This window comes from Phoenix dactylifera, chromosome 15, assembly GCF_051530095.1.
Source record: "Phoenix dactylifera cultivar Ajwa chromosome 15, Ajwa_hap1_PhDact_Kaust_v1.1, whole genome shotgun sequence".
Lineage (NCBI taxonomy): Eukaryota > Viridiplantae > Streptophyta > Magnoliopsida > Arecales > Arecaceae > Phoenix > Phoenix dactylifera.
In genome coordinates this window covers 12,633,109-12,656,410 of record NC_143204.1, presented here as the reverse complement: position 1 = coordinate 12,656,410, position 23,302 = coordinate 12,633,109, and the positions used below count along the sequence as shown (strand labels likewise).

The 23,302-nt window shown below is 39.9% G+C and overlaps 1 protein-coding gene across 5 annotated transcripts; it reads right to left on the bottom strand.

The window, feature by feature from the left end:
• LOC120113221 (deSI-like protein At4g17486) lies at window positions 1-22,438 on the bottom strand. 5 transcript variants are annotated; one of them, XM_088711364.1, is made up of 6 exons: window positions 22,123-22,437; window positions 20,791-21,005; window positions 12,737-12,873; window positions 12,586-12,649; window positions 404-644; window positions 1-330 (listed from the first exon to the last, which is right to left on the bottom strand). In XM_088711364.1, exons 2-6 carry the CDS (start codon window positions 20,999-21,001, stop codon window positions 291-293), a joined length of 693 nt encoding a protein of 230 aa, XP_088567490.1. In that variant the 5' UTR covers window positions 21,002-21,005; window positions 22,123-22,437; the 3' UTR covers window positions 1-290. The 5 variants fall into 5 exon arrangements, with proteins under 5 accessions (XP_088567490.1, XP_038989934.1, XP_038989935.1 ...); XM_088711366.1 differs by lacking the exon at window positions 1-330 and adding an exon at window positions 12,194-12,236 and having other exon boundaries at window positions 468-644; window positions 22,123-22,438; XM_039134006.2 differs by having other exon boundaries at window positions 12,586-12,873; window positions 22,123-22,436.
• Window positions 22,439-23,302: the final 864 nt, after the last annotated feature.

Sequence of the window (23,302 nt, the reverse complement as noted above, 5' to 3'; positions counted from 1 at the left end):
TACAACACAAGAAAGCTCATCAAGCATTAGTATTTCAAGGAAATGAGAACAGCAGTCATTTCGACATGGGATACCATCACTGCCATGACAAAATGACAGCATTGCTAGAGTTTAAAATCATCAGACAGATACAGAGCCACATAAGACAGTCACCACTTAGTATGCCAGCCTAAACAAAACCATACAAAGACTTATACACTTTCCCTTCACTTAGCATCAAACAACATTTTGCCATGCTTTTCCCTGTGGCAATTTTTCCTGAAAAGCTTGTATCTTGTTTTACATTGCCATCATTTCATACCAGAGCTCAAAAACTGATCAAATGCTTTCCTGGTGGAAAAAGATCTCTGATAAATCAGCTGGTTCTTTTGGAATGTAATCAACAACACATAACATCTGTTACCTCTCCTTCAACAGGATGGCACCAGACCTTTTTAACTCCCATGGTGGAAGGCACCCTTTTAGGGGAGAGGGCAAGAAAAGAGAGGATGCTGACAACTGCCTCTGACGCATAGAGATTGAAGATAGGCAACTGAAGGCACTTCTCAACCTCCTTTTCTCGCCATCCTCAGCTTGGGAATCTGGATCATGATGAACAGCAGAAATCTTAAGGGTCTCAGGCAATAAGCAGTTGCAGAGGGCTCCTGCAGAAAAAAAAATCATAACTATATTGATATGTTAAGGAACTTTATAAATGAATGAAAGGGACCAAGATCAATAGAAATGCTAATAAAAACATTGTGGAGACATGATTGATATGCTCCTTAGTGGTCACGCATCACAAGCAGTAGAAAACTAAGACTATGCAAGAAAAGCTGTGGTTGCACACTTTGATTATTTATCAACTTATAGGCAGAAATTACATGATTAAAGTTCCTAGATTAGTCTGACCAAGATGCAGCCAATTGTTATTCATATGCTTTACAACCATGAATCCTGTTATTGAGAAAAGCTACTTAGACAAAGTGAAAAGATGACTAGGGTAATGTGTAATCACCACGTCTTTGAAGCTATAGCAAAGCTCCTTATCCAATATGATAACTGAAAGTCTATTTAGAACCAAAGGGCATGATGAAACCCACAAATCCAGGTGGAAATTTTTGGCAAATTCTGGAGACTTGACAAAGAGATTGCATCAGATTAAGCACACATCCTATCTCCATCATTTCAATCATCTCTAAGAAGCCTGTTGACCCATATCTAATCTTTGGATTATGATTATATCTAGAACAAGATGTGTTACATTGATTGGTCTGTCCAGCTCACACACTACCAGTGCAATAGGTATTCTTCCTTGATTAAACAATTAAAGCAACACGTTGTGAGTTCTCCAAAAATGACCAAGGAAATATGTCAAATATCTACATAACGTGTCTGAATTTTAAGGATATCCAAGAAATCATATCTTGATCAATGACTTGAAGTTGCTGAGAATGCTTTCCCAGATACTTCATTTTGCAAGTCATTCAAGAAGATTCTTATGCAGTGGATGATGTCAGAAAGAATCCAACTTTTGAGAGATTTTCAGATCCAGAATCTTTAGGCCACAAACAAAGCTAGATCCAAATGCATGTTCCAATGTTTAACCTGTGAATAGAGTCTTGAAGACCATAGATATTTGTCCTTAACCTATCAGAGGAAGCCGAAAGGGTATTATGATTAAAAGATTTCAGTGAAGGATACAGGAGAAGAGAGGAGGAAAATTTGCAGATGTCAGCTGGATTCATTGGGCAAATTCTCCTCTTTATATCTAATTACAAAATACCTTAGTAGTTATTGAAAGAATATCCTTAGTAGATGCAGCCAAGCTTTAGCAAATGTTACTTTATACAAAGAATGGATCACAGTCTATATAAGGGTAAAGTTCAGTGTTTGTGCATGTATTAATCTAAATCAATAACACATGATCAAAATAGTAAGCCTTCAATGCTGCTTCCAAGAATAGAGCAGGAATGTATCCATGACTAGCTTGGTAACACTGATATGCAAACCAATCAATCAGGTACCTTGGCAAAGATAATTTTTTGATTTATTTTCAAATTTTGCATATGGTGGGTGTTAGAAAAAGAAAGAAGATTTTGTTAGATATATTAATATGATTAAAGACGTATAATAGAACAGCTATTTGACGGAGGACATCCGATAAGAGATCTAAGCACACTACTGTTAGGTGCTAATATCGAAATTAGAGAATTTTATTTTTATGAGGAATTCTATTTTTATTAGGACTAGAGTTTTGTAAGGACTTCAATATTTTTTATTTCTATACTTATTAGGATTTCTATTCAGACTTTTGTTAATATTTTGGATCTATAATTACCCACTGATGTGTAATTGAGAATCCAAGTTCTGCATTATTGAGATTTGAAAATATTGAGTTGCCTCTTCCTCTGATTCTTCCTCTCCTTCCCCTCTCTTCTTCTCCTTCTTCCACTATTTCCTTCCCTCTTCTTTTTCCTGTCTTGCGTTAGTTTGGTATTATACCCTCGATCCACCAACGTTGTCATAGCATCATTGCTGCTCCATCAGCATCACCTCAAGATTCGTGCTTGTTCACCACACCATCACCAAGAAAAGAAAAAAAGAAATTGCCCAAATCCTTGTTCATCCATTTGCAACCACCGCACCCATCCAAAGCACCAATCTCCATCCTTCAGCCGCTCCTATTCCCCAGGCTTGACTCCGCCCTTCGGCGGAAGTTCTCATCATTGGCTCCCCCATTCCCGGATTTTCGGAACCCACCCCTTTGCTCCTCCATATTTCTCAAGTCTGCCATCATCCACCTGCACTGGCTATTGCTGCCTCCAACTCCTTTGCCTTGGCATTGGATCTCCTTCTCCGTTGCTTCAGCGGATGAGATCATTTGTAAGGAGGCTTCCTGCCACAAGTCAACCTCGTTCATGGCATCTCCAACGCGATCCACCCACCTCCTCGACTCCATCGCACCGCCGTGGCTGAGTCGCCATCGGCCTTCGCCCGTTTTCTCACCTCTCGACCTCCCTCGTGGAAGGTCAGATTCCACCACCGCCACGGCCAAGTCGCCATCGGCCTTCACCCATTTTCTCGCCTCTCGACCTCCCTCGTCGGAAGGTCAGATTCCAGTGCCGCCCCACGATTAGGGTTGCAGGCTTGAAGCCCTCGCGAGGAAGAAAGCCCATGCGGATCTGGATCTAAATCAAGATCCGACCTATTTAATAGCTCCAGGCGGATCCAAGTATGATTTACATCCGACCCACCAACTCGATTTATTTTTGCCACATCACTTTTGCCGCATCATCGCTTCTACCACATCATCAACCAATCAACAATATACGTCAGCACCCAATCAACCAAACTTGATACATCATCATAGCCATGTAGCCTATTGATGTCATCAGCCGCATCAGCATCACATCAGCGGTTTCGCCACATCACCTGCCACACTAGCATCAAGAACCTGTCCTGGCTAATTTCGACATGTTGATTCCGTTTTTGATGTATGTTTTTGCTAAAGTCCCAGGATTGTCAACTCTTCACCTTCTCATTAGGAATTGGAATCCTGACTCTACAATAAGTCTTCTTCACCAGAAGGTGAAGTAGTGGTTTAAAGTACTCTTAGCGACGTAACATCTTTCCCCTTGAAAGCTTGATTGATATTTATATAATTAGATAACTAGTAAATTGTCGTAATCCATGTTTGATTTTATCCCTTTCTTCCATAAAAAAAAACTATATTCTTGCATCTAGCCTTTCTTCTTGTTGCATCCATCCTAGTTCTGAACTTTGGCATATCATCTGTATTAGGCTTATTAGATTTACGTGTGTGCATTGTAGTAGTTTAGGAATCCTAATTACTTATTAGAATTTTTAGTCTTTGTATACTTTCATTGCCCTATATACTTGAGTGCATCGAACTATGACCAGGAACAAACAGAATGACCACCTATCCACAATCTACCAAACTACTACAAATCCCGTTCCCTCCTCTTCTACACCACCATTTGACCCTCAAGCATTTATAAGTCAACAATATGAGCAATTGAGTCAACAGGCAGCTCAAGCCATATATGCTCCAAGACATGCTCGAGTTTTACCTAGGGATCCTTGTTACAATATGGAGTCTAGGGTGTACATGAGGATGAGTTTATAGAGGAACAACAGATTCCTAGGCATCAGCTAAGACAAGATCATAGGCAACCAACTCATGGTCATCCAAGTGAAGTTCGTCATAGGCTAGTTGATCAGCATGATAGATATCCTTATAGGATCAACAGGCATTCTCCTCCACCTCATAGATATGATCAAGATGACACTAATGTCAGGTTGGTTAAGGTAGATGTGTAATCTTATGATGGTAAATTAGACCCTGACATCATCTTAGATTGGTTGAATGAGCTTGAGAATTACTTTAATTGGTATGATATGACTGATAGAGTGAGTTCATTTTGCTATGATAAAGTTAGCAGGAACTACAAGGAAATATTGGCAAGGTGTCCAGCAAAATCTTCAACATCTAGGTGAACCGCTTATCACCCAATGGGCAGTCATGTGACAAAAGTTAATGGAGAAGTACCTACCTTCTTACTATAGGAATCAGTTGTTTGATCAATTTTTGAACCACACGCAAACCTCAACTGTGTCCAAGTATGTGAAGAGATTGATGAGCTTATGCTTAGGACTAAGATATAGGAAGATCCATTCCATACAATTAGGGCTTAGGGGAGATATAAAAAGAGAAGTAGAGTTGTATGCACATGGTTCTTCGGAGTAGGCATTTCAAAAAGCTGTCGCAATAGAGAGATATTTTAAGACTCCTTACTGTAGGTTCTCTTCTCAGGTGAATGACTCTCATTAGTCTAATCCTATTTCCCAGTTGAGAACTGCTACCTAGTCTAGACCTGTCTCCCAAACAGCTTATACAGATAGTACTGCTAGGAATAGAAAACCTCGGTCTATTACTCATCCTAATGGTTCTATCATTGATCCTCATCAGTATCCGCCGAGCTGACCGGTGGGCTCCGGTACCGGTTCAGTACCAGTTCAGTATTGGTTGGAACCGGTGCCGAATCGGAACCAAAAAAAAGGGTGCCGCGTGGGCTCGCTACCCCGCACGAGTCCCCTTGCACGGGCGCGGGGAAACCGTGCGAGCGCGGGGAACCGCACGGGATCGAGATTCCTGCGCGTGGAATCGCGCGCGGGACGAGCGATTCCCTACTCGCGGGCGTGCGGCCGCGCGCGCGGAAATATTTTTTTCTTTTCTTTTTTATTTCCTTCCCATATTCCTCCTTTCCGAACCCTTTCCTCTTCTTTCTTCCCCTCTCTCCTCTCTTCTCTCTTTCCCCCCTTCTCCCGCAAGCAAGGAAGGAACCGTTGGGAGGGCCGCGCGCGCGTCGGGGTGCTCGGGAGGGGGTCGGCCCGAGGTACATCGAACCGTCTTCTTCTTCTCCTCTTTCTCTTCTTCGTCTTCTTATTTCTTCCTCTTCCCCTCTTTCTCTTCTTTCTTCTTCCCTGCTCGGTTCCGGCCCTGAACCGTTTTATGTGGCTGTACTGTACCGGTGGGGGTCGGTACCGGTACGATACATGCTGAATCGGACGGTATGGGCCGGTTCAACAGACCATGATCCTCATTTTAGTGATACTTCGGTGCAGTGTCATCACTGTCATATAGGGGTCACATAATTGCACATTGTTCTCAGCGAGCTTTAACCTTTGAGCAAGAGTCTAAGGATTCGCAAAAGATTAAGGACAAAGTAGTGGATCCTGTAGAATATTTTAGAGATAAGAAAGAGTTTAAGGATAATTTAGAGGTAATTGACCACTATTATGATGTTGTGAGGTGTGTTTTACCTACTGTTGAGTTCGCTTATAATAACTCTGTTCATAGGTCTATGGGTAAGAGCCTATTTGAGTGTCCATGGATATCAACCCTGTAGTCCTGTTGATCTTGTCCTTTGCCACCCAATACCATGTTTCTAAACTTGCAAGACATTTGCCCAACACATGCATGATTTGTATACAAAGATTAGGTCAAAATTGCAATGAGTAATGCAGATTATAAACTTGCTACTGATGTACATCATAAGGCTAAGGAGTTTAAGGCGGGGGTAATGTCACAGTTTGCATTCGTCCATAACGATTGCATAAAAATTCCTTCAAGAAACTATATGCTTGAGCGATTGATCCATTCCCCATTATTAGAAAACTTGGAAATAATGCATATCTGCTTGATTTGCTGATCATATGAATATTAGTCCTATTTTCATTGTAGAGGATTTATTACCTTATAGAAGCGCCTTTGAGCTTCCTGTCATCTAGTGAACCTACAGGTACTACTCCAATTCCTAAGATGTCATATTTTCCTCAACAAAGAGATGAGACTAAAGCGGCCTTGGATGATGAGATTGTTACTTCTTCTGATGGTGGCTTCTATTGTTAGCTTGTTCAATGGAAAGATGTCCTTCATTTGATGCTTCTTGAATTACAGAGGATGAATTTCGCGCCTTAGATTTAGAGCCTTTCAAGTAGTACTTGCAGTCAAATTCACCAAAGTCGAGTTCTTTCCCACCGAGGGAGTATGACAAAAAAATCGTTTGATAAGAGATCTAAGTGCACTACTGTTAGGTGCAAATATAGAAATTAGAAAACTTTATTTTTATTAGGAATTCTATTTTTATTAGGATTAGAGTTTTGTGAGGAATTCAGTACTTTTTATTTCTATATATATTATGATTTCTATTCGGCCTCTTATTAGGATTTTAGGTCCATAAATACCCACTGATATGTAATTAAGAACCCTAGTTCTGCATTATTGAGATTTGAGAATATTGAGTTGCCTCTCTCTCTCTCTCTAATTCCTCCTCTCCCTCTCTTCTTCTCCTCCTTTTGTTACCTTCCCTCCTCTTCATCTTCCTCTTTTTCCCTCTCCTTCCCCCTCAGTCCTGTGTCACTATTAGTGTGAGAACTATTGATCATAATACTAATGAATTTCCAATCACAATAGATTGCATCAAGGATTTGCTCTAAATCCTTACCTTTTTGTGCTAGTTATAGATGAGCTTGCTAAGCGTATTCAAAACGGTATTCCTTAGTGCATGCTATTTATAGATGATAAAGTCTTAGAGAATGAAATTAAAGTCAAGGTTAATTGTAACTTAGAATTATAAAGAAATGCATTAGAATCCAAAATTTTAGGTTAAATACAACTAAGATGGTATACATGAATGAAGTTTTAGCAAGTGCAAAAATAGATATGAAGGTAGAGTGAAAAATGAGGACTATGAAATTTCTAAGAGTGATTGTTTTTTATATTTAGAATCGATCATTCATACAAAAAGAAAATGGAAGTCGATGTTATCTATAGGATTAAAACTAGATGGATCAAATGAAAAAGTGCACCTAGGATATTATGTAATCATAGATACCTAGTAAGTTGAAGGAAATGAAAATATTAAAAAATAAGAAAGCACAAGTTTAAGACTAATCGAGAGAATGACGACTTATATAGTCTAGGCATATAGAATGTAGGCTGAGGAATCGATGCATCAGTATGAAGAAGTGATTTAATAAATGTCGAAGGAATGAAGAGGGGTAAAGGAAGACTGAAAATTATATGCGGTAAAGTAGTAAGAAAGGACATGATATCTCAATATATTTCAGAAATTATGGCCTTAAACTGAACGGAATGGATGGACTGACATAGTCAACCCTAATTAGTTTAGGATTAAGACTTAGTTGAGTTGAGTTGATATACTCTTCTTATGTAATATAACATTGTGAATTAAATGACAATCAACTTCCATGTCCATCCAATTATCAAAGAATTACTTGATATAATAATTGCTACTTGATAATCGAAAACATTTTTATTCTTTCCTCCCTATAAAAGCCCTAGTAATGTATGAATGTCTCAGCCACTTCAGCTTGCACATAGTCCTCTATTCTACTTCAGTATGTGATCTTGTTTGATATTTCTAGAAGTGACAAGGGTTCCGTATATGTCTATTTGTGGGCGAACTAACCTAGCCTGCATCAAAACATCTCACAATTTTATGGTGACAATTTCTCTTCAACATGAAACAGATGCCTAGACTACTTTTGACGAACCTCATAACACAACTTCCATGGAGGTTCCTAGAAGCATTTTAGAACAGATCACTATATTCATATCAATGGTAAAATTGGGATGAATAACGATAAAATAGATAAGTTTTCTTATCAGCCTCTGTGATTTAGGAGGATCACCAAACTCAATATGGTCCACTTTGGCCACTACCGAATAGTACTGGATAGATCCACTACATTGGAAAACTGAATTGCGAGCTAAACTTTCGGAAGCTATAACTTGGTTACATGACACTCAATTGAAATGATCTTTTTTTTTTCAAATTGCGTAACATTTCGAGCTTAATGGCGTGGCGCCACCATGTAAAGCGTACAATGTAGCTAGCAATCAAGCCCAAGTTATATCGTTTAGGCCCCAAAATGGGCCTATCAAATCAAAAATTCTTTTCAGAAAAGATTTTGATCATATGTATCTTCTAAGCCAGGAAGAATAAGGTAGAGCGACTAAAAGCAGAGTTGATGTAGAAGTCAAGATCTACTTCTTGTAGGATTTTAGCTTTCTCGTAGTCCACTAGTCATATCTATTTTAGGAAACATAGTTCTGTTCGAATTAGAAGAGGAATTTGATTTAAATAGTGCAAGGGCAGACTTCACTAACAAAGATAGAAGCTATGTACCCAAGGTCTGCTGAACCGGTCCGTACCGATCGGTTCAGCATATACTGTACCGGTACCGACACGCACCGGTACGGTACAGCTACATAAAATGGTTCAGGGCCGGAACCGAGCGGAGAAGAAGAAAGAAGAGAGAGGAGAAGAGGAAGAAAGAGGAAGAAAGAAGAGGAAGAGGAGAAGAAGAGAAGAAGAAGGTGGTTCGACGTACCTCAGGCCGACCCCCTCCCGAGCACCCCGACGCGCGCGCGGCCCTCCTAACGATTCCTTCCTTGCTCGCAGGAGAAGGGGGAAATAGAGAAAAAGAGAGGAGGAGAGAGGGGAAGAAAGAAGAGGAAGAAGGGAAGGAATAAAAAAAAAAAAAAAATCTTTCTGCACGCAGGGCTGCACGCCCGCGTGCTTGCGAGTGGGGAATCACTGGCCCGCGCGCGATTCCGAATCTCGATCCCACGCGATTCCACGCACAGGAATCGCTCACCCGCGTGCGGGGACTCGCACAAAGCAGCGAGCCCATGCGGCACCGCACGCGAGCGCGAACCCACGCGAGGCCGTGTGGGGCATTTAATGCCACAATGGCTAAAATGTGGGCATGCACGCGCGTCGCCGTTTTTTTTTTTGGGTTCCAGTTCGGCACCGGTACCGAATCGATACCAGAGCCCACCGGTACACCAGTTTGGTCGGCTCGGCGGACACTATATGTACCTTAATTTTGATTCATCAATAAATAAAAAAAGAACCTAGACCCTACTTTCTCCATCGTTCTACCTTTTTCTAAATCTTTTTGAGTGGTTCTAGTTAAGGACATTCTTCCTTCTCTCTAATTGGACCAAGTTGGTATTAGAACTCGGTCCTCTACATCTGTGGAGGGCCATAATTTATAGTCCATACATGCGAGCAATATAAGTAAACAGGAGAAGAGCTATCAGTACTTGAAATACATCGAAGGACAAACAAATTTGATTGCTAGTTCTACCCCGATAGATGACAAGATGAAGGAATGTCTCATATAATTGAAGAAGATTGCCCAACTTATCGAGATCATATCTCAATTGACGATAACTTCAACACAAACACTAAAAACTCCTGCAGCAAAACTATCTTTCGCATCTAGAGACAAGGATCGACCATCTGATAAGGAGGAGAGCAACCTATTGGCTCTCAGAATCCCCCTCTTTAGCTTTTCAAAGTTGAAGCTCGAGTCTAGATTCTTATATACGATGGGAATGTCAATGCAGAGAGGATAGATAATTGGGACCCACTTCACATTTATGAATATGGAAGTGTCCAAAAGGTAACTTTCACCGGTGTCAATCTTTCCATCCATGTTCTTACCTTATGAAATTTATATAACAAAAACATCTCTAATTTGATGTGGAGCAAATTCAAGGGCCTAATCAAGAAATAATTCTACCCAATTAGCCACAAGAAGGATTAGTGATCAAGTAGCAGAACCTATGACAAAAATATGGTCAACCTATCTAGGGCAACGCCATCAATTTCCAAGCAAGCCATCTTACTTGAATCTCCATCAATGATCATATGGTCCTCATGAAGTATGTTGAAGGTCTCCACGAGAGTATCCGAAAGGAGCTAAAACTCTTCAAAGTTGAAGACATCAATGAAGCTAGCATAAAGACCATGGGGATCGAGAAGAATCAGCCTAGGAAAGGCAAGAAAGGCGAGAAGTTCAAGAAAATTTGCAGAAAATTAGGTCAAGAAAGGGAGCAAACCAAGAAGCGAGTCAATACAACTTGGAAAAATTATTGCAACCATTATAGGATTGTTGGACACACCAAGAAGTGTTGGAAGCTCCGCTTGAGTTGCAGCCAAGGAAAAAAACGAAGGATGAGGATCCTAAGAAAAAAGGGAAAGCAGTCCTTAATATAACTGAGGTTAAGTTGCTCAAGTTTGAGCAAGCATATTCAAAACTGAGCTTAATGGCGAGAAAACCGAGATAGCAACTGAGGCAGACTTGGAGGCTTGAGAGGTACTCTTCCACTTGAAGATTCAAGTGAAGCAAAGAATCAAGGCGACTGTAGATCCTAAAAGCCAAAAGAACCTCATCTCCGGAAGTTTGGTTCAGAAGCTAGAATTACAGACCAAGCCTTATCCATATCCCTATCCTCTTGGTTGGATTCAAATAGGCATCGAGTTGAAGATTGCTAAGCAGCGTACCTTCAAATTCGCAATAACTAAAAATACATTGACATACTAACATGTGAAGTAGTTCCTCTGGATATTTGCCATATCATCCTTGGGAACCCATACCCTTAAGATCGAGATGCTATATTCTACAAGCAGCAGAGAAAGTATCAATTTGTAAATAACAGAAAGAAATTTATAATCACTGCTTCTATTGCCCAAGCAAAGAAGTCGATACCCCTCATGAGAGGCCAAGCTCTCGTCCCTTGGGTCCACCAATCGATCAACCAAGATCGAGAAGGTGAGAGAGTTGCTATTGTCGTTGTAAACAAGGATGGAAAGGAGTAGCCCAACCATGGAGTCCAATTGCAGAAGTGGGACAAGTGGTTCGCGAAGGCCCGAAAGCAAAATAGATCGAGGTTAGAAAAGGCGACCGGACTATATCATTGAGAAGAAAACAAGACACGGAAGGATTGAGTCTTGTCGAATTGACTAGAAGAGCCAGCCTCCAAGCAAGACTAAATGGTTCGGCCATGAGGTTGAGCCTTTGAAGCTATGTACCAATATCAGCTACAACTTATGTAAGGTTGAAAATGCTGGACATTTAGACTTAAAAACCAGATCTCCCTTCCCACCATATGAAAATATTTGCCATCTTCAAAGTACCAGCAAAATATGATCTCAAAAGCTTGAAAATGTTTTGTGTTATCTAGAGAAGTTAGATATATAATGCTATCATTCACAAGCTGATCTTCAAAGACCTTCAGTTTTAGCCTAGCTGATAAGAACTGAAATCCAGCCCAAACATATATTCTGCACAAAAAATAGCTTTATATTTTGGTAATTTCTGGAAGCCATTTTAACAGTATAAACATGCAATAACTGTTGCACCTAGAAGGTTGGTTGGCTGTGGTAAGGTGAACAGCAGATTTACAGATGGATAGCCATTTTGTTTTATGAAAAATTAACAACTATATCTAGTAAGTCAGCTGCATGGGGTTCTTATGAGTTACTTAGTACTAAGTAGATAAGCAAGTCATAAGTCCTAAACAAAGACTCCACAAAACAGCGAAGCTGTTTGGGCAAAACTGAAACAAGGACCTCAGTATCTTCTCTAATGAACTTGGACAATAAACATTTATCAAAATCTTCCCTTCTCAGCCAAACAAGTGAAGAAGAATTAAAAGATAAGGTGACTAATCATCCACAGATCTTTTATATGAGAAGATTAAGAACTTGGATGAGTGCTTGATCTCCTGAAGGAAGGCAGGCAGTTGGCTGTTATATTAGTAAGGTTCTTGAGAAAAGACTTTGTATGTGTTTTAAAAGTTCAGTAATACCGAATGATGAGGGAGAACCAATATCGTTGCACCCCACCACCCCCTACAGAAAAAAAAAGAAAGAAAAACACCATTAACAGTGAACAGTCATAGCAAGCTGTAGGTTAAACAATGAACAATAAGCCCTGCAACAACATTCCATTAACAGGAATTGAGTGTACAAGACAAATGCATTGATAAGGGCTGTACAAATATATCCATAAGGTAGCTCTGTTCTTCGAGAGAGTGGCATCACTAGATAGTCATGAAGCAACCAACAATAATTCCAGATAGACAAGAGGCATATCTGACATGTAGAACTACTAATACTAAATGTAGCTCATGATTTATCAGAACATATTCATAATTATCCTAAACTATATAGTGCATGATGTAAATAAATAGAATCATACCTATCCTGGCAAGTCTGTTCACCCATTTTGGAATTCTGTTGCCAGTCAGCTTATAACAAATATCCTTGCAAAAATGGTTGCAGTTCTTCACAATCAAATGATATGTATTTCCATTGTAGTTTACAGAATGAAGCTCCATAAACTCTCTAACCTGCATTGGGTCTAAGCAGGTTGTACCCATGAATATCGATTTTCTAAACCTGAAGCCTGGACATTGCCGAGGCTCAACCTCAAAGACCCCACTTGTTGGATAGTCATGTGCCCCAAATGCATATTCCACACCATGAACTGCAAGCATGAAGATAAAGCATTAAAAAAGTAGAATATTCATTGCCTGATAAAAATGAAGTTAATCATATTGTTAGGCACAAATTTCTAAGATATGAATATATTACATTAATGAATTTTAAGTAATATACGCAACCACCTTTTTTCAGATTATCATGATTTTCGTTATTTAATCCAATTAGTATTAAAGTGCAATCATAACAGAAGATCAAAGTCATGAAATACATCCATCTTTTGTATGTAAAATGTTGAAAGAATTTACAACATTTCTGCATTCATGATTTATTTTAATATCAAGACAAGATTCCAAGAGATTAGCATTTAATTTGTCCCATATATATTTTTTGCTTCGTCTGCTAAAAATCACATGTTTGCTTGAAACCAACTTCTATTACAATAAGAATCCAAGGGCTAAGCATTTTGGACTATTTCCAAGAAACCTATATCTATTAATTCCTGCTGACATTGAAACAAACAGACCCTAGATGTATTCAACATATCTGAAGCATATGATGGAATGGATCACATGTTTGCTTGCTGTGCATCTGTCTTGCCCTTCACTAGTGGGGCAGTAGGCCATCCTTGTTTGGAAATCAAGGACAGAGTTTATCTGCTATTTTTTTTCAGTTTTAGAATTCTTTTATATAATGGTTACTTCCCATTTGCGATTATTTCCTTGGGTATTCATGTTGCTTTTGTTGCAGCTGCTATTTTCTCTTTTGATATAATGAAAAAAGAAATATGTCTAAATCTATGTATTCAGAAATGTCACACAGGCACTTACATGCAGTCCGTACTTTACAATCTGTTGAAGGCTGAATCATCTGCCAATATGAACTTTCATATAAATGAAAAATTACTATAAGAATTGGGAAGAAGTCCACTCTAAAAACATAAAGCTTCTGTCTTTTTTTACTTGCTTATAATAATTTCAGTTGTGTGATCCGTTTTTTATACAAAAAAGGTAATAAACTTTCCAACGCGCGTACCAGTGCGAACCGGTCGGATTTGCATCGGTACAATACGGTACCAGATTCGTACCGGTGCGAATGGTTCGCACCGGTATGCGACCGTACCGATCGGTTCCGGCCTCTCTTGGCCCGAACAGTTTTTCACGCTTGAACCGGACCTGTCTGATACATGCTGAACCGGCCGGTACGGGCCGGTTCAGCATACCATGCTCTAAAGGTTTACCAAAACTAACCTTAGCACTTGGTACAATATAAATCCCAATTAACACCAAACTCTTGCAAGAATTCCTCATACAACTTTACATTAAAGAAAATAAATTGAACTTGACAACTTAAAGAGAACTCCTTGTCAACTCACAACTACTAAAAAAAATTCAGTCAGCTTCAAAGACCATCTTAAAAGAAATCCTGATAATATTTCAAATTCAAAATTATCCTCTACATAAACAGGACTCCAAAATTTTATAGATACAATGATATTGGGTCAATTGTAAAAACAACAGAATAACTATCAATTATGAAAACAACGTAATAATTAAATAACTTATTGGATCATACGAAAGCCCTACGCTTTGTCCTCCCAGCAAAAGGCACACCTTGCTAGTTGGCTGGCCCATGCACTTCAACTGATGGGAGAGAATGGCTGTAGAGCTCCTGAAAGCTATACAGACCTAGAATCCCCAATTAGTTGCAAATAGTAATTCATTCAAGCTTCCATCTTCTAACCTCTATAATATCTTGTTTTGGTACTTTGAATAGATGTCTCATATGACTGCAATACCCTAAACTTAAAAAGGTGCCAAGTCCAACCCGAAGTCGAGACCCACCCACCCACCCCCCACCCCCCACCCACCCCCGGCGGCGGCCCTCATGTAACCTCTGCGCCCCTTCGCCTTTCTCACCCTATGTAACCTCGGTGCCACCTCCTCCTCTCCTTCCTCATGTAATAACTACACACCCTCTTCTCTCTTCCTCTTACTCTATACCCCTATCCCTTTAGCACCTTTCTCTCTCTCTGTATCTCACCAAGACCTTAACCTTGGACTCCACCAATCCCAAGGACACACGCCTCTCTCTTCTCATTCCCATCTCCTCTAGCATCTCTTTCTATCATGTTTTCTCACCCTCTCACTTCCTTCTGCATGCCACCCCTCTCTTGCCTCTCTCACTCCTACACATGACCTCACTCTCTCTCTCTCATTTTTTCTCTCTCTCACTCTCTCCCCCTCTCATGCTGCTCTGTTCTCACTAATCTCTTCCCCTTTGTTGCATCTTCTCTAAGGTAAGTTCTCCACTATGCTCTCTCTCTTTCCTTTCGCCTTGTTTATCTGATCTCTATTCTCTTGTTCTTATGGATTGGAGGCAAGGGCTTAGGATAAAAGGCTTGAATCATCGGGTGACCATGTTTAATACCTAACTCTGCACTTTTAGGATTTCGTATGCTTAAATAGAGAAATCTCGTATGCACGTGGCATAGGGCATAAGTATGTTAGAAATTCTTTAGGGATAGATCCAAGACGTTTCAATTTCATATCTATTGCAGTTATTACTTCAGAAATATCATAATTGAAATTGTTTTACTACTCAAATATATTTAGGGGTTTCCCTTGTGTCTAATGCAAAGATAGCTAAACTAGTACCAAGTGTCCGGTTCGCCCTTGTATCGGAACCGTTTTTTGTGCCCGAACCGACCCGGTCAGAGACCGGACCGGTTTGATATGGGTTGAACCAGCCAGTATGGGCCAGTTCAGCATTTTAGTCTAATAGGAGTTTTAGCAAGATTTAGATTTCAGCCTAGGCTACCATTTTCCATCACCTAGGCCGCCATTTGGTGATTGCTCTTGTGAATTTGATCCCTAGGTTGTAGTAAGCTTCTAAATTATATAGGAATTATGGTTTAGACATGAAAGAAAGGTTAATGCATTCTTTAGTAGGGGAAATTTAGGTTTTAGACCTAAGTTCAAGCTTTTGAGTTGCCCCATGACTCTAAATGAATATTGTGTCATGTTTCTGGGGTTATGATAGAGTGTACACTTTGCACCTTGTTCGGAAGGATCTACATAAGTGGTCCACTAATTTTGTAAGTTACCTCTACACTACCAGCAGGTTGAAAATGGTGTTCGAAGGTTTGACGGATACATTACATTGAAAACAAGGCATTATGTGCTAGTGCTTAAAAATTGTGTTGAGAAACTACACTAGGTGTATTTTCTTGAAAAGTTTATTTTTAAGGTTATGCATTGAAAATCTACATTATGAAAATAAATGGTTTATATTTTGCACAAATATAATACTTTCATAACTTGGATGAAGCATGAAAAATAAACAAGCTCGTGTCACTTTTTTTTTTTTTGGTACACCGGCTCCTCACACCAAACGTATATGAGTATAGCCAAGAAAATCAGAAGACAGAAGCAAACTAAGCAAGAAGGAAAATCTACCTGGTTCACCCAAAAAAAAAAAAAAATTCGAGTGATGCGCCGCGTAGGAGACCACCCAGTCAGCAGCTGAGTTGGCCTCCCGGTACACATGCATGGCCCTGACGGGCTTATTCGTGAGATAGCCTCCATGGACTTACGCATGGGATAGCCTCCATGGGCTTATGTATGGGATAGCCTCCATGGACTTATGCGTGGGATAGCGTCCATGAGCTTATACATGGGATAGCCTCCATGAGCTTACGCGTGGGATAGCCTCCACGGGCTTATGCGTAAAATTTTGTCAGTCTTGGACTAGGTCATGATCTTGGTTAGTCCAAAGCCCGAAAAATATTGCTATAAAATCTGAAAATCAAGTTAATAAGAAATGGATGACATGACACAAAAAACTGTTATTTGAACAATTGGTTAAATTTGATATATATATATATATATATATATATATATATATATGTATGTATGTATGTATGTATGTATATATATGCTTCTTTGATAAGATGATAATGAGGGCTTTTGTGCATGTTATTTGTATGAGCTTTCCGAGTATTGATATGGTATATATTTTATCGGGTATTGTTCATTTGATTATTTTTCTATTACTTATGGTGTAGCGATTTGCGATTCTAACTGGGCTGGAAAAGCTCATTTTCTTATATGAAATTTTTTTCGAAGTTGTAGGTTGTGTAGTACTTGGCTATGGTTGAGATCATCTGTAGAAGGGATAAATAGATAGAGCATCCTTGTTTCTGATTGGATGAATGAAACTGATAATTTTGTACAAGTTTGTTACTTGTTATGAAACGAGATCATTTTTGTTCATGGATATTGCGGATGTAATAAGTTTTACAGGCCTGGCATATTCTCTAGGGCTCTACCTTAGGGAGTAGGCAGCCGTATCACGAGGCCAACCCAGGTGGCGGGTTCGAGGCATGACACAGAGTTTTGCAATGAGCCAGAGTTGTTACATTATTGGGACTATAAGGTGCAAGGGTTTCTAAAGGTTTCTGAGCTCTATTGTAGGTTGTGGGGAGTATAGTTGGCTGAGAAGGCCCTACAAGCATTACTATTCATTGTTCTGGGCTTTATTTGACACAAAATTTAATAAAAAAAGTCCTTAAAGCTTTTAATTTATATATATGGGCTTCATATGGCTCACAAGTTCTTAGGGCTGTGTGATAATTGGTAGGCTATTATGAGCCTTACAGGAACCAAAATTCATCATTAGGAGTCAAGGGACATTTGTTTCCTATTCATGTTACCCATGCCCTCAATATGAGCTGAAATGTATTGATGGCCCCAAATACCAGCACAAACCCTCAAGTTGATAATACTTGACATGTCCACATGATTTCTGTGGGTGGTTCAAATTTACACTCAAATTCTAACTTGAGGCAAAAATATGGATCATCTATGATGAGACAGAAGCATGCTCACAACCATTTATGAATACAAAATGGACCTAAGAATGTTAGCATTCAATGAAGCCTAACCCAGGTTAAAATGACTTACCTATCCAACCAAATAATATAGACAAATAATTTTCAGTATTGTACAAACAGTGATTTACTTTTATCGATTAACTCTACAGTCCTTCATACAACAAGAAACCCCAACCAATGTAAATGTAAGTTTTCTCAGTCATGTCAATGTGTCCCAAGCCATTCAGGATTGTGCAAGAGATTTCAGAACTTGGGGTTTGTTTATGACTGTAAGTCATGTCAATGTGACCCAAGTCATGTCAAGAAATCATGTTTTGTTTATGACTGGTCTTCAAGAGATTTCAGCAAGGGATATCGGTCTACCAGCTCAGGATAAAAAAAATGAGAGTTAAGTAAGTTAACAAAATTTCAGAACTTGCTGGGTTTACTAATACTAGATAAGCTACACAAGATTATGCAGCTTCTCAAGTCAAGACCCCAGAAGGAAGCTCTTTGTTCCTCTACACCTTAACTAAAATTTAGCATTGACCTCTCCAAACTTATCATCTTTTGCGAGAAAATGACAAGCAACAAGATTCTTACAAATTACCATACATAAGAACAGTGTGCCTTGCTAGCACATGCTCCCACTCAAGGTACGGCAAACCAGTTTCGATCGGCGTACCGGTGGCGATCTGGACTAAGTCAGTACCGGTTCGAGTGTACCAAACTGGTACCGATCCGGTCTGCCACAGAAGCGCGCGCCCGTGCAGTTCCCAGCGCCAGCAGGGAGCTATTCCGTGCAGGACGTACTTCCACGTGCTTCCACGGGCGAGGCCGCATGCACGGGAGTGCTTCGCCGCACGTTTCCCCTCACACACTGCCCAAAGTGAGGGGTGTGCTGCCCAAAGCGCGGGGCGCGCTGCCCAGCACTCGGGGGCGCTTCCCTGCACGATGCCTCACACGCATGCGCGCTTCCCTACACGTTTCGCCATGCGCGGGCGAGTTTTTCCGCACGCTGCCGCCTTCCTTTTTCTTTTCTTTTTCTTTTTCTTCTCTTCTTCCTTCTTCTTCTCGAAGCTTCTCCTTTCTTCTCCTCTCTCCTCTCTTCTCCTCTCCTTCCCCCTTCTTCCACGAGCAAGGAAGAGCGAACAGAGCTCTTGGGAGGGGGGTGATCCTCGTCGGGGTGCTCGGGAGGGGGTAGGCCCGAGGCCCAGCCTCCCTTTTTCTCATCTTTCTCTTCTTCTTTTTCTTTCCTTTTCTTCCTCTTCTTCCCCACGTGCTTGCGCGCTGCCACGCGCGTACCGGTGCGAACCGGTCCAATTGGCACCGATACAATGCGGTACCGGTTCGGTTCACCCTAGTACGCTGCGTGAAAAGGGCCGGAACCATTTTTACAGGCTAATTCAGCATACCATGCTCCCACTTTTATAATTGCTTGGTGATAATGGATCATATCAACGTCGGCGGAACTGATACCAAGCACCGGGCAGGACAAATCGGTACGGGCCTACGCCATACCGGATCGGCCCCGTACCGACACAGTAGAAGAGACGAGGGAGAGGGAGAATGAGAAAGAAAAAGAGAGAGAACGGGAAAGGGAGGGAGAGGAAGAGGAAGGAAGAGAGAGGCCGGCTGGAGCCGAGGAGATGCAAAGGCGGGGCTCCGCCTCTAGTCCCCTGTTTTTTTCGAAATAGAGGCCCGAAGGAGACCTTTTTATTTTTGCATTTTTTAAGTTGAAGTCCCCCCGCCTCTGCATCTCCCCAACCTCCGCCTCCTCCGCACGGAGCCTCCCCGGCCTCCGTCAGCCGGCCTCTCTTCCTTCCCCTCCCTCTCCCTCCCTTCCCCACTCTCTCTCTTCCTCTTTTTTCTTCTCCTCCTCCCCCTCCGACAACGGCGTCTCGGTTTTAATGTCGAAACCATCCCGGTGCGCCGCTGGTATGGCCCGAGACACCCCGAACTGGACGGTTCAAAACGGTTCCACAGACCTTGGATCATATTGTTACTTATCTTTTTGTATCTGAGATACAAACTACAGTCTTTCAAATCCTTGTTATCAACTACAGGTCATTATCCATCAAGCACTGTGTTTTTGCTGATGGGTTGTTTCCCTTCCTCCAAATACAATGATATTCCTTAGCTTAGTGAATGAATTTCTGTTGATGATTGAAAGATTTCTTATGGGGCGTCCAATATTATTCTCTCATCCATTGCTATACGTAAGTGATGAATAAAAAAAGTGTTTGATGTTTGTCTCAACGAATAGTCTTGAAGTATCATAACATAATTCATGAATATGACTAAGAAGTGTCATCCATAATCCCTGAATCATGAAATATAGATCAAAGTTCCTTTGATGTACATGACATTTCAACAAAGTCCACAGCCATGCATAACCATGTAATGGCAAACAAAAATTTTCACATGATAATATTATAATATAAATACATCTGGTTAATAAACAGATTTCTAGCATTAAGAATTTCTTGGTACTAATGGCACGTTTTGCAAGGTGACAACATAGCTGCAGTTTTATGTCAAGGACTAGGTTGTTATATCTAATGGACTTATCAATTATGATACACCTATAAACACCTTTATTTTATAATTTTCCATGACTTACTTGTTTGAATAACTAATCACTAATTTTCTTTGCCCATTTTCCATAGTTAATATTTTTTTTCTGTGCTCACCATGGCTTTCCTGTAACCAAGAATAGATTTCCTACTGATCAAAGGAAAAAAATAGTCTTAGAAGTTAGAAGAGTCTGATAAATCTAACTTGTGGCTGCACAAAATTATGTCAGCTTACATGAAGAAAGTTAATGGCATCAATTAAAAAGCTTAAACACTTAATCAGAATAAAAGTATTGCTGCTAAGCATCTGTCATAATTTAGATTCAAGGTTTATATACAGTAGGCTGACAAAACATTTTAAGCAGACGCACGTAATGTACAATATGGTTGAACAAAGTCATAAAGCTTTTGTCTCATTTGAAAATCTTCACCAAACAACTCACTCAAAGAGAAAGCTATTTATATATTTATACTACGCATAAATCTTCGACATAAGAGGTTAAGCCAATTATACCTTCAACGCCAGTGTGATAAATCCCAAGGCCTGCCCAATAAACATAGCCATTCATGGGCGTCAAATCATACACATTCAGATAAACCGGTGCATTTCCTGGTGTTTGGCTGGCAGAGCGGACCTTGGGAAACATACAGAAACGGGTAGCAGATTTCCTATGCAGGCGAAGAGGCATAAGGGTTTTCCACCCCTTCTTTGAGCCGAACTTCATGGTCCTTGAAGTGAAGAACAAAAATAATCAATGTGCAACACCCTTTCAGCATACACAACTAAGCTAACAAAATCACTTTGAGGGACAGCAGAGGAAGACAGACAAGAAATTTAGGAGTGAAAGAAGATATGATATCGCATCAGATCCTTAATTTCCAAAAAGAACAAGTGAGCGAGCTCACAATTTCTCAACTAAACCATCTTTTATCTGTGAACATATAATTTTAACAAGAAATTTTGGGAATATTTCCCATTAGAATGCATAGAGTAATATTTAGATGAATGAGCATGATGATGATAAACAGCATTAAAAACAAAACAAATCCACCACAGAACAGCAGAAAAAAACATAAGAAACAGCACCAATGTGAGATCCATGAAAGCCTGATATTGAAATAGCTGGCAACATCAAACGTGCCAAAATAAATATGAAAAATAACATGCTAGACCAATTGAAGGTACTTCAATCATATTTCTCAGTCTTAAATGCATCCATAAACCCATCATGAGATTGCAATTACACACATTAATCAAACTAATGCCAATTTGAGAATTGTTGAACTTGACTCATAATGAAAAGTATCTGGCGACCAGTCATCACCCGAAGATATTACAAACGAAGCATATCCAGAGGGGTAAAAATAAACAAAAAGCAGTTTTTTTTTTCATTGTTTTGGAACGCCCACAGGCTAGAGCAATTAAAAAAGTCAAAACCCACATCTCAGAAGTGGGTAATCGAAGTACATTTTCAAGAAAAAGGGCAGACCAATTCTTAGAAAAAAACAAAGCAAAAGAAAAAAACCAAATCAAAGAAAAACAAATCTGTGAAGAAGAAATTTATGTACATTTTTGTAGAATTAGAGAAAGATCTCACTTTCTGCTATTTCCCCACAATAATTCGAGGAATGTCGACAAATCAAGATGACAAACAAAAAAAACAAAAATATAACCAAAAAGTTAAGCTCGATTTGAACCCTATACCTGTCAATAAATTTATTCCCACATTTAGAACATTCCGGGCGGGCCAAAAAGAAGCAAAACAAATAAACGAAAAAAATCCAAAAAGAAAACGAAAATCTGAAAAAGAGAGAGCCATCAAATGAGGACAAAGGAACCACTTACCCGCTTGGGAAGAAGTCCAACTCAGCGTCTCAGAATCCGACCTCCACCCCCATGCAGAGCCGCCATTCCAGCACCAGCGAGCACCACCACCAACCCTTTTCTCCCAACTCCAATTATTAATCTAGCAGCAACATAAAAGAGAAAAGAAGAAAAGAATGCGAGGAAAGAGAGGTGGGCAGAGAGATCTCTGAGAAAGATTTGGGGCAGGGAGAAGAAGAAATCTCTCCCTCTCTCTCTCTTAATCAATCAGAGAGTTTGGCCCTCTCTCTCTCTCCAGTAAAAGAACAGACAGGCTTTCTCAGAGGGCGCGCTTTTTATTTTATTTTTTTCAATGATTTCCAGGTGGGGTGCGTTAAACAAGTACTTCTGATATCATTAGTCTCGGCTAGGTAACGGCCGTTTTTTTTGCACAAAGGTAACGGCCCAAAAAATTTAATTAGTTTTGTTTATAAATAGAAGTCAAATAATGACTATATCATTTTCTTATGATTATTATGACAGGATGATATAAATTTTGCAAAAAAAATCACTTAATTATCAATTTTGCAAGAAATATTGAATTATTTACTTTAAGTTTATTACTGGATGTAAATATAAGATAGATAATAATCTAAAAAAATTTGTACGAAATATAAAATATATATATATATTCATTGTAAAAGAAATTTAAAATATATATTATCTGTAAAAATTAATTTGATTTTTTTCTGCGAACTAATTGCTGATGTGCTTTTCTGCAAAAATGACAAGGATGACAGCTGTTATGTGTTATGTGTATTATAATTTGTAACAGCTGTTGAGGTATTTCGGCCGTTATTTTAAACCGTCGGCACGCCCTTCAGTTTCCGAGTCCGTGACTCTCTTTATCTTGGCTCCATCTGGCCGCAACCGCTTTGCAACAATAGATAGATAACCATCATTATTTTGTTAGAGCCGTATCTTCCTAAGAGCCAATATTTTAATTTACTCCTTCGCTTGCACTCCGGACCCCATCCATGAAGTGAGCCCGCGCAGTGGGTGGGCACTGCCAGGAGTGAGTACGGATAATTGTTGACTGTTTGGTTTGGAGTTTGGACTATCAAAATATGAGAGGCAATTATAAATCTTAGAACTGTAGCACGGATAGCAAATACTCATGACGAGTTACTTCTCATTAGAGTACATGATAGACACTCTTTTG